At 43.5% G+C, this 16,361-nt stretch overlaps 1 protein-coding gene across 1 annotated transcript; it reads right to left on the reverse strand.

The window, feature by feature from the left end:
- Positions 1–18: 18 nt before the first annotated feature.
- Positions 19–13,356, reverse strand: LOC138850951 (hematopoietic prostaglandin D synthase-like). The gene is made up of 5 exons (XM_070096312.1): positions 13,197–13,356; positions 10,863–11,011; positions 8,693–8,876; positions 7,844–7,970; positions 19–556 (listed from the first exon to the last, which is right to left on the reverse strand). Exons 2-5 carry the CDS (start codon positions 10,993–10,995, stop codon positions 446–448), a joined length of 555 nt encoding a protein of 184 aa, XP_069952413.1. The 5' UTR covers positions 10,996–11,011; positions 13,197–13,356; the 3' UTR covers positions 19–445.
- Between the last annotated feature and the right edge of the window lie 3,005 nt (positions 13,357–16,361).

Genomic DNA, 16,361 nt, shown 5'->3' on the forward strand with positions numbered 1-16,361 from the left:
ACGTAAGGGTAAGAAAACTTGTGTTCATTTTTTAATGTATTACTTTTTGTTTTTTTAATGAGCAGATTGTACATAGTGTTCCCCTCAAGGAAGGTTCCTTGATGTTGGTGAGGGGCTCTTGATTTAGGGAATTGGATCTGTGCTCCAGTTCCCCGAATTAAGCCTGAATGCCTTCCACATCCCCCCCCAGGCGCTGTATAATCCTCCGGGTTTAGCGCTTCCCCCTTGATTATAATAATAATAATGTACATAGTGTTGTATCTTCCATCTTCTCTACCATTATTAAATTGTGTGATCATGAATGTTGAGAAATAATGGTTTAGGAAGGAGCGAAACGTTGTCTGGCTAAGAACACTGGCGGGCCGTCATCGTTAGTATCTGGAACTGAAGTTAAAATTTTGTTTCGGGGCGTGAAGCAATCCAGTTCTTGATCTTAGGAAGGTTTTCAACTTTGTTGATATGGGCAAGTAGTGCTGGGGAACTTCTCCAACTTCTCAGAATACAGTCCCTTCATTTCTCCGAAGAACATGCCAATTGCCAGATCTCCCCAGGTGATCTGTCAGATCAGGAAGACAAAAATACAATAGAAGGGCATTACGAATTGCTATTAATCAGAGTTATTGATAATAGTGTTATACGTATTGGTTTACTCTCGGTTGAAATATAGACGAATGGTTCAACGAGATACTGACCCGAGTTGAACTGAAATACAATTTGACAGGTTCTGGTAGTTAGTGACCTGAGATATTCTTAGCTGTCAATAAAACAGATTTGTAAAATATTCGCTCGAGCTGAACTGAAGTTATGAATAGATATCCTATCATTTATAGACCTTAACCTCTTCAAGGGGGGCTCCTTGGCGTGGTGAAGAGGATCTTGGTCTGAGGAATTAGACCTGTCGGTCTACTTCCTCAGACCGAACCTAATTACCCCCCAATCCCCCGTTCCCTATCCCATCCTCCCCATCCTCCCCTTTTTCCTTTCCTCCTCCTCCTCCCCATCCTCCCCTCTTTCCTTTCCTTTTTGGCCTTGGGTTTTTTTTTTTTTTTATTTTTTTTTCCCTCAGGCATGCTAGTTCCTAGGTAGGGGAAAGGGTACCAGGGTCCATCCCATTCCCTTGAGGTTCTTGGCGGTGGCGTAGTTTGCCGTGGAATCTGGATTGCCTGGGGATGTCCTGATCCCTCTCCGGTATCCCGGAGGGTGGCTTTGGGTGTGTCTCGGGCGACGGGTGTAACTCTGGAAGCCACCTTTCGGATTCCGGGTGTGGTGGCCAAAGGAGGTATGCTTTGTGGCTGATTTCCGGCCGCCCTCTCTTTTGTCCACCGAGGTAGCTCGGCAGATGTGAGGTTGCTATCCCGGATTGCCGGTTTACTGGCATGATGGGTAGGGTATGGCATGGGTTCCATGCTGCATCTGCACTACTTGCGGTGCTGAGGTCCTCTTGGGCACGGAGGGAGATTTCTGGCCCTTTCATTCCTCCTAGGAACTATCCCTCCCCGGTCCCCCCTTTTTTTATTTTTATTTTCTTTTCTTCTTTCTTTTTTTTTCTTAAAAACAAAAAGAAAGAAGTAACCTAACCATGGCAGCCCTAGTCCATGAACCTGCTACCCCCGGGCCCCTTCTTGATACCGCACCCCGTTCTGACCCCGCCTCGTCTTTGGACCACTCTTCGGACACTCCTCATGCCTCTGTACCTCTTGCCGGTGCTGTTTCCTCACCCGCTTCAGGTACTGAGGCCTCGACTGACTCCTTCGATTTATCTGACCTTCGCTCTCCTCTGACTATGCTTCCGGCCTCTCCCTCTATGGTGCAGCAATTTTCGAATCGCCGGCCCGTTCCACGTCAGACCAACTCTGGTCCCACGCCTAAACGACAACGACAATTACCTGCTGATGATACTTCTCCAACTTCTCGTTCTTCTCAGAAAAGATCGACACGTCCTTCACTACCTTTCCACGCTCAGTTTCAGACTGCACAATGGACTAAATTCTTCACTTTACGACCGACTTCCTCTACTGCCTATCTTTCTGACCACAGTATTGGCAAGGCACTCCTACGCCATGTTGGTAAAGATATTTCTTTTCATGCTCTTAAGAGCGGTACGCGCATCGTCACCGTAGAGAATGCTACCCAGGCTCATGAGCTTTCTCGTCTTTCCCATATCGATACTGTTCCTGTAACTATTGAAAAGCATCATTCCCTCAATTCTTGTAGTGGTACCGTCATTCTGCCCCATACCATAGTTCAACAAAATTTCCAGACATGTGGCACTGACATTCTTGAACAGCTGGAACTCCAAGATCTCCCAATCCTCAAGGTAGACACTTACATTCTTCCTGCCCGCGGGCGGAGACGATACCCTAGCAATGTGGCTCGTTTAACTTTTGACAGCCGTGAACTCCCATCCTCAGTTTATGTAGCAGGACATCGGTTACAAGTTCGAAAGGTGATCCCTACACCGCAACAGTGTAGAAATTGCTGGCGATTTGGCCATCCAGCGAAATATTGCAGATTTATCGCCGAATGCCCAGTCTGTGGTGCCGATGACCATTCTAATACGTCTTGCAATCGACCTCCCTCTTGCCTTAATTGTCATGAGGCTCACCCTTTGTACTCTCGCTGTTGTCAAGTCTACTTAAAAGAGCGGGAAATCCGTTACCTCAAAGAGGTAGAAGGTCTCCCTTATGCCATGGCAGTTTCTCATCTCCGCCTCCAAGGGAGACTACCTCGTGTTTCTTATTCCCGTGTTTCAAAACGTCCCCCCACTTTTGGTATCCCATCTTCTGCACCCACCTCTGTGGTTACCTTTCCCATAGTCACTCCTGTAGCTAATTTTTTTGCTGTCCTCGCTCAGACGTCCCTACTTCAACGTCTCAGTCTGATCTTGCTTCTTCGTGTTCTCTCTCACAAGCCTCAGTAGCGATGAGATCTCGTATGACACCTCCTCCCAATCGTCCCTCTACTTCTCAAGTCAAAAAAAGGTCCGTTAACACCTCCTACCCATCTTCCACCTCCTCATTTTCCCTTCCCTGTCTCTGTACCTGGTTCTCCCCCTCTCACTGGCTCTGTTACAAGTGTAGAGGTTCACCCTCCTCCTCGTACTGTACCTTCCTCCCCTGTTCCCTCCCAAGTTTCTTCCTCTTTTGCCACCTCCCAGGTTTCTGCCTCTTCTGTCCCCTTCCACGCTTCTCCAGTTCCCTCCACCCTTCTGTCCCCCCCTACCTTGGTACAGTCCATTACAGTTCCAATCTTTACTCATCCTCCCCCTACCATTTCCAATATTGTCTCCCATACGACGTCTCTGAATTCTGAAACACTTGAAGCAATCTCTGAATATATTGCAGAGATCAAACCATCAATGGACACTGATCTACCCTCCGCTCCTTCTCTCTCCTCTGCTCCATCTGCGCAACTCCTTTCTTCACAGCGCACTGTTCCTTCGCTGCTTGAACGTTTTCCACTGCCTCCGCATGTGGACTTTTCTAACCCCTCTAGTCCGTAGGAACCCTTACCTGCGGATTTCAGGTATCTTTATCATTGCCAATCATGGCCTATTTACAGTGGAATATATGCGGCCTCAGGGGTAATCGGGGTGAGCTTCAGATGTTACTCTCCCAGTTTTCCCCTGTTGGTGTTTGCTTACAGGAACCAAAATTACACTGCTGTTATCTCTCCCATCTCAGGCTATAATTTATTGTATTCTTCAGATCCTTTTCCTGATGGGACCTTTAATGAAAGTGCCCTTCTTCTACGCACTGATATTCCGTACCATCAGCTATTTGTTCGTACTTCGCTGCATTACACAGCAGCCCGTATCCACTTGCATAGGTGGTATACGCTTTGTTCTTTATATCTCTCTCCTTCTCGGGCATTATCTATTCCGGATATTGCCTTTCTTGTTTCGTCATTACCACCACCGATTCTGTTACTTGGTGATTTTAATGCCCACCATTTCCTCTGGGGGGGGTCTCACTGTGATTCCCGTGGCATTCAGTTAGAGGCTTTTCTTGCCACCCACCCCCTCCATGTTTTAAATACAGGTACTCACACCCATTTTGATCCTCGGACTCACACTCTCTCTTGCATCGATCTCTCAGTCTGCTCTTCCTCCGCCGCATTAGACTTCACTTGGTCTGTTCTTCCGGACTTACATGACAGCGATCATTTCCCAATCATTCTTACTTCCCCTTCATATTCACCACCTCTTCGCATCCCACGCTGGCAATTTGATCAGGCAAATTGGAACCTTTACTCACACCTAACTTCTTTTTGATTATAATAATAATAATAATACTCACACCTAACTGTTTTTAGAGAGGTTCCTTCTTCGTCCTCCATCGATGAGCTTTTACACCTCTTCTCATCCTCCGTTTTAACCACAGCTTCTCATTCTATACCCCAAACTTCGGGCAGGCATTCTCAGAAATGCGTGCCTTGGTGGTTTCCTGCTTGTGCTCGTGCAGTACGTTTGAAACGCACTGCATGGGGCAGGTACCGGTACAATAGAACCACAGAGAGACTTCTTGAATTTAAGCAGAAGCGTGCGATCGCTCGCCGTGTCATCCGTGACGCTAAACGCACTTGCTGGCGAGATTATGTCTCCACCATCACCTCTGCTTCCTCTATGAGTGCAGTCTGGAAAAAAGTACGAAAACTGAGTGGTAAATATTCTCCTGACCCGGCTCCTGTTCTGCGGGTTGCCGGTGTTGATATAGCAAACCCACTAGATGTTGCCAATGAAATTGGCAATCATCTGGTCCGTATTTCTCAGGGACTCCAGCTATGCCCCTCATTTCTTTCCTCAGTCTGCCAGAGAGTTAGCACCCTTGGACTTTTCTTCTCTCAGAGAAGAACAGTATAATGTGCCTTTTACACTTCAAGAACTGGAGGCAACACTCTCAGCTTGCCGATCATCAGCAGCTGGGCCCGACGACATTCATATTCGTATGCTACAACATTTACATCAGTCAGCCCTTGCAGTCCTATTACGCCTTTACAATCTTATTTGGTCACAAGGAGTTCTTCCACAGCTGTGGAAATCCGCCATTGTTCTCCCTTTCTGCAAACCAGGCACTACGGGACATGAAACCTCCCACTATCGTCCCATTGCTCTTACCAGTGCAGTTTGCAAAGTGATGGAACGCCTAGTAAATAGACGTTTAGTGTGGTATTTAGAGACACACAACAGTCTCTCCACTCGTCACTATGGCTTTCGTAAGGGACGTTCTACCATAGACCCCTTACTACGCTTGGATACGTATGTTCGTAATGCCTTTGCGAATAACCACTCAGTTATTGCCATATTTTTTGACCTTGAGAAGGCATATGACACAACTTGGAGGTATAATATTTTAGCCCAAGCCCACTCCTTAGGCCTTCGAGGCAATCTACCATCCTTCCTTAAGAACTTTTTAACTGACAGGTATTTCCGTGTTCGGGTTAATAATGTGCTCTCCCCGGACTTTATCCAAGCTGAAGGTGTCCCCCAGGGATGTGTTCTGAGCACAACACTTTTTCTCCTTGCTATTAATGATTTGGCCTCTAGTCTTCCATCAAATATTTGGTCATCACTCTATGTTGATGACTTCGCTATTGCCTGTGCAGGCACTGACTGTCACCTTATTACAGTTTCTCTCCAGCATGCAGTCGACCGTGTTTCCAATTGGGCCACCACACGTGGGTTTAAATTTTCCAGCACTAAAACCCACCAAATTACTTTCAATAGACGCTCTGTCATCTCCGATCATCCTTTGTGCCTCTATGGCTCCCGTATCCCTGATCGTGATACAGTCAAGTTTCTGGGCCTCCTCTTTGATTGTAGGTTATCCTGGAAACCTCACATTACCTCTCTGAAGGCAACTTGCCACAGCCAGCTGAACCTCCTTAAAACCCTTGCTCATCTTTCATGGGGAGCTGATTGTCGAACCCTCCTTTGCCTACATTCCACCCTTTTCTTATCGAAACTTGATTATGGTGACCAGATCTATTCAGCGGCATCTCCTGCTACTCTCTTTAGCCTTAACCCCATTCATCACCAAGGATTATGTTTATGCCTTGGTGCTTTTCGCTCTTCCCCTGTCGAGAGCCTCTATGCAGAAGCGAACGTTCCATCCTTATCCGAGCGCCGTGATGCCCATTGCCTTCGCTACTATGTACGCTCTCATGATCTCCGCAATCCTTCCATTTATAGAATGGTCACTGATATTAGTAGACATTATTTGTTCGCCGCCCCTGTTTACTCCGTCCCTTCTCTCTTTGCCTTCATTCGATCTTGTCTTCTCTTCAATTACCACCTTTCAATGTACATGTAGCATCTCACTTTTCCCTACCCCCCTGGGAAGTTCCAGCTGTTCGAGTCTGTTCTTTCTCTCTCCCTTGCTCGAAAGCCCAACTGTCTACGGTCGCTTCCCGCTCTCTTTTTCTTGACCACTTTCACTCTCATTCTCATGCCATTGCTGTGTACACAGATGGCTCTAAGTCTTCTGACGGCGTAGGATTCGCAGCAGTATTTCCGGACAGCGTCGTACAAGGCATTTACTATCTTCGGCTAGTATTTTTACTGCTGAATTGTATGCCATCCTTACAGCACTTATCCGTATTGCATCTATGCCTGTGTCATCATTTGTGGTTGTCTCAGACTCCCTTAGTGCTTTACAGGCTATACAGAAATTTGATACACCTCACCCCTTAGTCCTCCATATCCAACTTTGGCTATGCCGCATCTTACCAAGCATAAAGATATTGTTTTTTGTTGGGTCCCTGGTCATGTTGACGTACAGGGCAATGAACAGGCAGACACTGCTGCGCGGTCAGCAGTACATGACCTACCAGTTTCATGTAGAGGTATTCCATTTACGGACTATTTTGCTGCAATATCTTCCCAACTTCACACCCGTTGGCAACAACGTTGGTCTACTATGCTCGGCAACAAACTTCAATCTATTAAACCGAGTATAGGTTACTGGCCGTCTTCTTATCACCAGTGTCGAGGTTGGGAGACTACTCTCTCCCGTCTTCGCATTGGCCATACTCGTCTTACTCATGGATATCTCATGGAGAGGCGCCCTGCTCCTCTCTGTGAGAATTGCCAAGTTCCATTATCAGTCAGCCACATTCTGTTGGACTGCCCACCTCATCAACGAGCACTCAGAATTTACCTCCGTCGTCGTCTTCGCTCTGCTGCTCTCTCTTTACCTTCCCTTCTCGCTGATGGACCCACCTTTCATCCAGACTCTCTCATTGACTTTTTGACAACTGACTTCACAAATTCTGATACCTTCAGCCCTTTCTACTTCAATCTCTTGCTACCCTCTACTCCCGTACTATCCCCTGCCCCGCTGTTTTCTGTAACCTACTGATCATCCCTCCTCCCTTCTGCCATCCAATACCCTCGCTTCCTTCCCTACCCTGCAGCGCTGTATAGCCCTTGTGGCTTAGCGCTTCTTTTTGATTATAATAATAATATAGACCTTAACCAAACTTACCGAGAGGCTCCAGTGATAGCTGACCTTTAAAATGATGTACATATAAGATTACTAGTGGGATCTCTTGCAGTTACAAAGATTTATTAGTAGATTCTTTCCCCGTTACAAAGGTTTGTTACTAGTAGGATCTTTTCCCGTTGCACAGGTTTATTTGTAGGTTCTTTTCCCTCTTCAACCAAAGAGAAAAAGGTCTGTGAGACACTGAAATGTGACACTGACGAGAGACTGACGGTTCCGTTCACTTAAGCTAGTGTGTCTGCCTCGCTAGTAACAGACGAAAGATTAAGCCTCCACGGAACCTTCTACACTGACTCACAAAGGTCTATTTCTTTTCATTGATATATAAAAATATAACTGACCTTGTCTGAGACGAACCACTTTTTTTCCCCAAGCCGTTTGTTGAGTCGCGTCATGAAGGGCTCCAGATGAGTAGTGAAGTACTCTGCCTTCGGCTTCTTAATCTCCTCCTCACTCTTCTCTGGGAACCTATAAAACTAGTTTTAGTAAGTTTCTGGAATATTGGATGTAAGGCGACACATGAGAATATCAAGACAACTTTCAAAAAGATTTATCAAGTACTGTGCCTCTGGGGGGTTGAACTTAAGGTCCCTCAAGGGAGGTTTCTTGACGCTGGTGAGGGGTTCTTGATCTAGGAAATTGAATTTGTGCTCCAGTTCCCTAAATTAAGCCTAATTGCCTTCCATCCCCCGCCCCCCACTCGTGCTGTATAATCCCTTCGGGTTTAGCCTTTCCCCAAATAATATATTATTATTAAAGTTTAAGTCACTCGAAATTCCCAGTGGTTGAAATCTGTTCTCCATAAGCGCTTTTCTGCTACCTAGTGGAAGCGTTTGTTTACAGATACATTAATTAACAAGTCATTTGATTTTTTCAAAGTCTTCAAACTATCTGTTTTTCAAGTGTTGGTTCAACCAGGGCATATTTTCATGCATTTTTTTAAGTTGTTTGTATGTGTGTTAGAAAGAAATTTCATTTCGTGTGTTGGTGTTTTTTACTGAATCCATTAATACCCTCATACCTTCGTAATTACCTGTAAAATACGTTGTGTGTGTGTGTGTGTGTGTGTGTGTGTGTGTGTGTGTGTGTGTGTGTGTGTGTGTGTGTGTGTGTGTGTGTGTGTGTGCGCGCGCGCACACACACATACAGTTGTATTGAACCATCCGTGTACAACACAGTAAATCACGTACGTAAACTTGTACATTTCCGTCATCAACTCGTAGATGGTGTCGACCAGAGCGTCGCAGGCTGCAGCCTGGAGGTCGTCTTCAGGCACAAGTCCTGCCTTCTTGGATAAGAAGCGACCGATGGCCAGGGACTGGGGCAGTGTATGGCCATCCACTCTCAGCACTGGCACCTTGCCACCTTCGATGCCTGAGGGTCAACACACGTAGTAACAGATGTGGGAGCATATAAATTGCGTACTGCCTACTAACGATTTGATTTCATTATAGAATGGATCGAATTACCATTTACTTTCATATAAAAAATGTATGTATATACATATGTTAATGTATGTATAATTCTATATTATATATATATATATATATATATATATATATATATATATATATATATATATATATATATATATATATATATATATATATATATATATATATATATATATAATATATATATATATATATATATATATATTATATAATATAATATATATATATATATATATATATATATATATATATATATATATATATATATATATATATATATATATATATATATATATATATATATAATGTGCCCTTTCTAGGGCACGTTTATATATATATTTTTCATTTGTATTAATGTAAAATTTTATAATTTTGTATCATAAGAACCTTAGAAAACTTTTCTAACCTTATTATAATAAGTGCAAATTAATTTAGCCTAATCCAATTAAATATATTTTAGACAAGTTTATAATTTATTATAAACATACACAATGAAATACATTTTGTTTGTTAGGTTCACAATGATTTTTGCAAAATTATTGCTTACACGAATTTTCGCTTGCCTTATTCGGCAAGAATGCTTATATATAAGGATCCACTGCAACTAGCCGGGGATCGAACCCATGCTATTTTATCCCGCCTCATGAGAAGCCACTCAAAATCAACGACGCCCTTAACCACCTGTTCCCCATACTCCCCACTAGAGCGAGTTAGAGGTCTAGACCTATTTTCGTGATGACCGGTAGATGGCAGACCCTAGGTCTATCCTCTTGGTCCGTCATCATCATCATTCTGCCTGCACCGGACCTTGAATCAAAACCTACCTCCCTTTACAGCTTGGCTTCATGGCAACCCCCTACACGTCCTACCTGTGAGCCCATTCGAAGAATATACCCACGTTAGTCTGCACCCTTTTGGTAACTGTGGAAAACTGTTGAATTTTCCTAAATTCAGCATGTGTAAATTTGAATATAATAATTGTATATTAAAATGTGATGCTGATTTGACCCTTCGAGAAATTTCGAGTCAGGGGAGGAGGCAGAACAGCCGCAGTGACGCGGACGGGGTACACCATAGTGAAACTGAATATGTGAACACTGTTCTGTTAATCGTGTAATGTAATCATGTGTCATCGAAGTTCAGTTGGTGTATATCGGACTCAATCCGTAATTTAGAAACTGCTGACATGTTCCTGCTGAAGAAATGGGATAAATAGTGTGGTAAACCCTTACAATTCAGCAACAAGGATGGAAAAATAGAGGACTCCGATTCTTCCAAGCAGCACACCTTAGGTAAGTGATGCTCACCTATAAGGTACAGTAGTTTTGTATTGGCCATCGTAAATTCTAGATGTTAGGGTAGCGTTATGGTGTGTTGCAAAACTGTTGTTATCCAGTAATTAAATGGTAAGTGGTAATAGGAATTTTTCTAATAACACTACTGTATTATAAGTATTATACTAATAGTTATGTTTTGTGTACCCAGCAAGTAAACTAAAATATACAGTCCACATAGTTTTAATTTATCAGAGTAGCTGATTTTAAAATTGCAATTATTAATTTAATGTCAGGAAGGGCTTTTTGTGAGAGTGGTGATGGAGTGGGCCTCGAGGGAGTGACATTTCTGCGACCTACTGTGACTAATTCCCACTTACCTCGCCCAAATTACTTGCATGTAATAATTCAGGGAATACCCTGTAAACCTCATGCAGGTAATTTCTCAGTAACCCTCCACATTACCTACTCTTCCAGAAGATAAGACATAGTAGTGGTTTTACAAAGGTACGAACATCAGGTACCCAGCAACAATGCATCCACAAACGAGTGGTTTTAAGCAAATAACACTGCGATTTATGCACATGTTTATATGCTGAAAAAAAATTTACGAAGGTTGCAATAGAACTTACTCTTCTTCTTCTCGGGCCACTCATCATTCTCAAAGCGCTCGTCGGTGTAAGGGATCCCACTGTAAGCAAAGATCCAGCGGGCCAGCTCAGCGCGACCTCTGGCGTTGAAGTAGATCAACTTGTACTCCGGCATGATGCTCCCCACGGCTCTGTGGGAGACCAGGAAGTGTGGACACTGTAAATCAGTCAGGAACAGGAGAGGAAAGGTGTTGAAGTTGTGAGGGAGACCTGGAGGTCAGGATGAAGGAGTAATGCAGGGCATGGGGTATGACTGTGGGAGAGGGGGAATGATTGTGGGGGACGGGGTATTATTGTAGGAAACGGGGTATGATTATGGGGGACGGGATATGAATGTAGAAGTTGTGTAGGTCGCGGAGTGGTTGTAGATAATGGGATATGGTTATGAGAGACGGGATATGGGTGTGTTGAGGTCAGGCTGAGGGAGTTGCATGGAACCCACTTCTCTCTGTACACTTCAGCCGTATAAGAGGAGTGTGAGAAGAGCGTGAGAGTAGTGAAAGAGATCTCGTGGCGTAAAACCTATGTGAGAGTAGTGTTAAAGCGTGACAGAGCAGTGTTAGAGCGTGCTAGAGCAGTGTTAGAGCGTGCTAGAGCAGTGTTAGAGCGTGCTAGAGCAGTGTTAGAGCGTGCTAGAGCAGTGTTAGAGCGTGCTAGAGCAGTGTTAGAGCGTGCTAGAGCAGAGTTAGAGCGTGCTAGAGCAGTGTTAGAGCGTGCTAGATCAGTGTTTGAGCGTGTTAGAGCAGTGATAGATCGTGCTAGAGCAGGGTTAGAACGTGCTAGAGCACTCGTTATGCAGAGCACTTCGGGCAACTTAAAGTTAATCTTGTCCCCCAGGATGCGACCCACAACAGCCAGCTAACACGCAGGTAACTACTTACTGCTAGGTGAACATTCATTAAAGATTTGCCGGTACTTCCGGCCCGGGTCTTCTCCAGAAGGTGACCCGGCGACTAGGTGAACAGGAACAGCAAGTGCAAGGAAACAGTAATACCGTTCCAACCGTTAAGGGGATCGCTCCCTAATCCCTCACTGTCTGAAGACGCTACCAAGCAAGCCACGAGCATAAAAAAAAAAATCTGATTTCTAAAAGTCTGCAAAATGGCTGAAAGAAAACGAAATACGACAAACTAATAGATGGTTTGTTTGCAATCGTGTCATTACGATTTTGAGTGATAATAGAAGATTATACATAGAGTAGGTTAATAGAAAACGGTTAATAATTTCTATGAAGCCATCAACAAGGAAAAGAGGACAAAAAACTATATGTACTTAATGATATTAGAAATGATAGTAAATGATACTTAAAATAATATTAAATGGTACTAGTAATTATATTAAATGATACTAGAAATTATATTAGAAAGGGTGGTAAATGATACTAGAAATTATACTAGAAAGGGTGGTAAATTATACGAGAAATTATACTAGAAAGGGTGATAAATTATACGAGAAATTATACTAGAAAGGGTGGTAAATTATATGATAAATTATATTAAATGATGCTAGAAAAGAGAGTAAATGATACTAGAAATTATATTAAATGATACCAGAAATTTAAAAAAAAATGTTTCTTTAAAAACACCAGAACACAGCACACACACTTTGTCAATGGTCCAAGTCGGACCGAAACGTCGTCGTAAGCTTCTCTCTTTTATGTGCGGGTTATTTGTGTATTGTTCTAGTCACGGTATTGTGCCTTTTTGTTATTTACCAGAACACAGGAATGACTTATACGAGGAGGTGGTCAGTGTTACACCAGGTAACTGAATACAAGTTATTTGGTGCAATAAACCACAATACAGGCCAACAAGACCTTAACTCTCTCACTGAGTGCAAAATGATTGGATATTAAGTTGTTTTATTTAGATACAGGTCCACATAAATATGATTATAGTAATTAGTAACATATGTGTATATTACCTAAGATAACCTATAACTGTCAAAGTGACCAAGGAGGGGATGGGTTTTTTTTTTATTTAACAGAAATTTCAAAATTTCTCCTTACTTGGGTGTCTATATGTAATGGCGCTTCTCGCCACATCATGTTGTGTTGTATGGGAGACAAGGTTAGGTTAGGTAACGTTAGGTTAGGTAAGGTAAGGTTAGGTTTGTCAGGATACGTGTTTCATGACGCGGGTCTTAGTTATGTGATGACCCGCAGCTGAATCTTAAACTGTAATATGGGATTTGAGAAGCACTGAAACCTTAGTTTACGAAACTTCTAATAATTTCACAAATGTAAAAACACACACTCCTTTTCTAAAAAATTAACAGTTAAAATCACTCGCACATTCAGACAATGAGGACCCTTACGGTAGCGAGACAGATGTTGTAATGTGTAAGCACAACAGCGAACGACTGACACCTCTCTGTACAGGGCAGGATCGGGCAGGGTATATTCTGCTATTTTGCGCTGTTCCGTTCTCCTCCCCACTGCACGAGACGTTCTCTGATTGGCTGGCCAGCAAGTGTGTGATGGAGGTGGATCCAGTGAAGCAAAAGCTATGTGACAGAGCAGCATGACAAGCAGGAAGAGAAGTCAAAAATGAGACAAATTAGTTAGAAAGTAAAGTCCTAAGCTTGAGAAGAAACTTTTACTTGGCAATATTCACTGTAGCTGATGTGTGTGCCAGAATCACTGTAGCTGATGAGTGTGTCAGCATTGTAGCTGATGACTGTGTCAGCATCACTGTAGCTGATGTGTGTGCCAGCATCACTGTAGCTGATGAGTGTGTGTGTGTCAGCATCACTGTAGCTGATGAGTGTGTGTGCCAGCATCACTGTAGCTGATGAGTGTGTCAGCATCACTGTAGCTGATGAGTGTGTGTGTCAGCACCACTGTAGCTGATGAGTGTGTCAGCATCACTGTAGCTGATGAGTGTGTATGCCAGCATCACTGTAGCTGATGAATGTGCCAGCATCACTGTAGCTGATGAGTGTGTCAGCATCACTGTAGCTGATGAGTGTGTCAGCATCACTGTAGCTGATGTGTGTGCCAGCATCACTGTAGCTGATGAGTGTGTCAGCACTGTAGCTGATGAGTGTGTCAGCATCACTGTAGCTGATGTGTGTGCCAGCATCACTAGCTGATGTGTGTCAGCACCACTATAGCTGATGAGTGTGTCAGCATCACTGTAGCTGATGAGTGTGTGTGTCAGCATCACTGTAGCTGATGAGTGTGTGTGCCAGCATCACTGTAGCTGTTGAGTGTGCCAGCATCACTGTAGCTGATGAGTGTGTCAGCATCACTGTAGCTGATGAGTGTGTGTCAGCATCACTGTAGCTGATGAGTGTGTGTGCCAGCATCACTATAGCTGATGAGTGTGCCAGCATCACTGTAGCTGATGAGTGTGTCAGCATCACTGTAGCTGATGAGTGTGTCAGCATCACTGTAGCTGAGTGTGTGCCAGCATCACTGTAGCTGATGAGTGTGTGCCAGCATCACTGTAGCTGATGAGTGTGTGTGCCAGCATCACTGTAGCTGATGAGTGTGTGTGTCAGCATCACTGTAGCTGATGAGTGTGTGCCAGCATCACTGCAGTTGATGAGTGTGTCAGCATCACTGTAGCTGATGTGTGTGCCAGCATCACTGTAGCTGATGAGTGTGTCAGCATCACTGGAGCTGATGATTGTGTCAGCATCACTGTAGCTGATGTGTGTGCCAGCATCACTGTAGCTGATGAGTGTGTTTGTCAGCATCACTGTAGCTGATGAGTGTGTGTGTCAGCATCACTGTAGCTGATGTGTGTGCCAGCATCACTGTAGCTGATGAGTGTGTCAGCATCACTGTAACTGATGGGTGTGTGTGTGTCAGCATCACTGTAGCTGATGAGTGTGTGTCACCATCACTGTAGCTGATGTGTGTTCCAGCATCACTGTAGCTGATGAGTGTGTCAGCATCACTATAGCTGATGAGTGTGTCAGCATCACTGTAGCTGATGTGTGTGTGTGTCAGTATCACTGTAGCTGACGAATGCGTGTGTCAGCATCACTGTAGCTGGTGAGTGCGTGTGTCAGCATCACTGTAGCTGACGAGTGCGTGTGTCAGCATCACTGTAGCTGACGAGTGCGTGTGTCAGCATCACTGTAGCTGACGAGTGCGTGTGTCAGCATCACTGTAGCTGACGAGTGCGTGAGCATCACTGTAGCTGACGAGTGCGTGTGTCAGCATCGCTGTAGCTGACGACCATTAAGACACATGTGCAACATGCTGGGTATCTTCATTCTTGAAAAGTTAACTCCATGGAGATAAACTTTTCTCCAGACTGAGGGACTGACCACGTCAAACCCTAATTCTCCAAGGTTGATGGACTGATTATATCTTCATTTCATTGCTACACCTGTGTAGGCGAAACGTTTCAACAGTCAAGATTCACAACTGCTGCACATGTGTCTTGTCGGTGTTTTATAGAATTTTCTACATTACTGCAGCTAACTTACGATGTTCTTCATCCAGGAAACTGGAGCTACTCTCCTCATCCTCAGATCAAAAGTGAGTACTTCCTCCCAAGATGATCTACGGCCAAAGCGGGTTGAGCACTTTCTCATGAATATAATAATAATAATAATAATAATAATAATAATAATAATAATAATAATAATAATAATAATAATAATAACTATCAAAACTCGACCCAACACACACATATAAGCTTCAGTAACACTGCAAATGACATTCATTTTTCTCGCTTACACTGATAGGCTTCTTTTCATTAACGTGTTCCTCAATATTCCTGCTACTTTGTTTTTCTAATCTATTTTGTGTTTCAGTTTGTTCACTGTTAGCATCTTTCTACACGCTTCTTCGGGCTTCACCAACGTTCACCCTCCAGTTATCAAAAGCACCGAGTTATCAGGAACTGTTTTATCTCCCTCATTATATCATATCTATTATCTTTTATGACCACACCTCTCACCAACATTTCATCATTCACAATGATTTCTGTGAATAATACGAACAATGAAAGCGGCATCACATGTCCATGTCTTAGGTCCACTTTTTCTTTTTACAGGGATATGTTCCCCTTCTCCCTTACATACACTAATCTGTAATTCATGAAACTAACTACAACTTTTAATAGCCTATCACCTAGGCTACATCTGTTCCCAGACTACTCGTCTGTGTGCCTCTTCTAAATCCATTAATGCAGCTACCATCTCCTTTCCCTTATGTTAGCACTCCTCACGACCTGTGTGCTTTATCAAACACACTAGAAGCACGCATGCCATAGCTGAAGCCAGCTTGCTCCCCAACAATCCTAAATAAACTCATTCCATTCTGTCAAACTCACGAAATATTTTCCTTCCTTTCATCCCTAACATACACAGTCATCTTAAAATATTTTCATCTTTCTAACACAACTAATTCTTTATCCAACATGCCATCCCCTTCACCGATAACTGATATATCTTTTTCACCTTGGGTTTTCTCTCCCGTTTATCTTTCTACTTGCTTTTATAATTTGTTTCATTGTTTCA

This window comes from Cherax quadricarinatus, chromosome 53, assembly GCF_038502225.1.
Source record: "Cherax quadricarinatus isolate ZL_2023a chromosome 53, ASM3850222v1, whole genome shotgun sequence".
Classification (NCBI taxonomy): Eukaryota; Metazoa; Arthropoda; class Malacostraca; order Decapoda; family Parastacidae; genus Cherax; species Cherax quadricarinatus.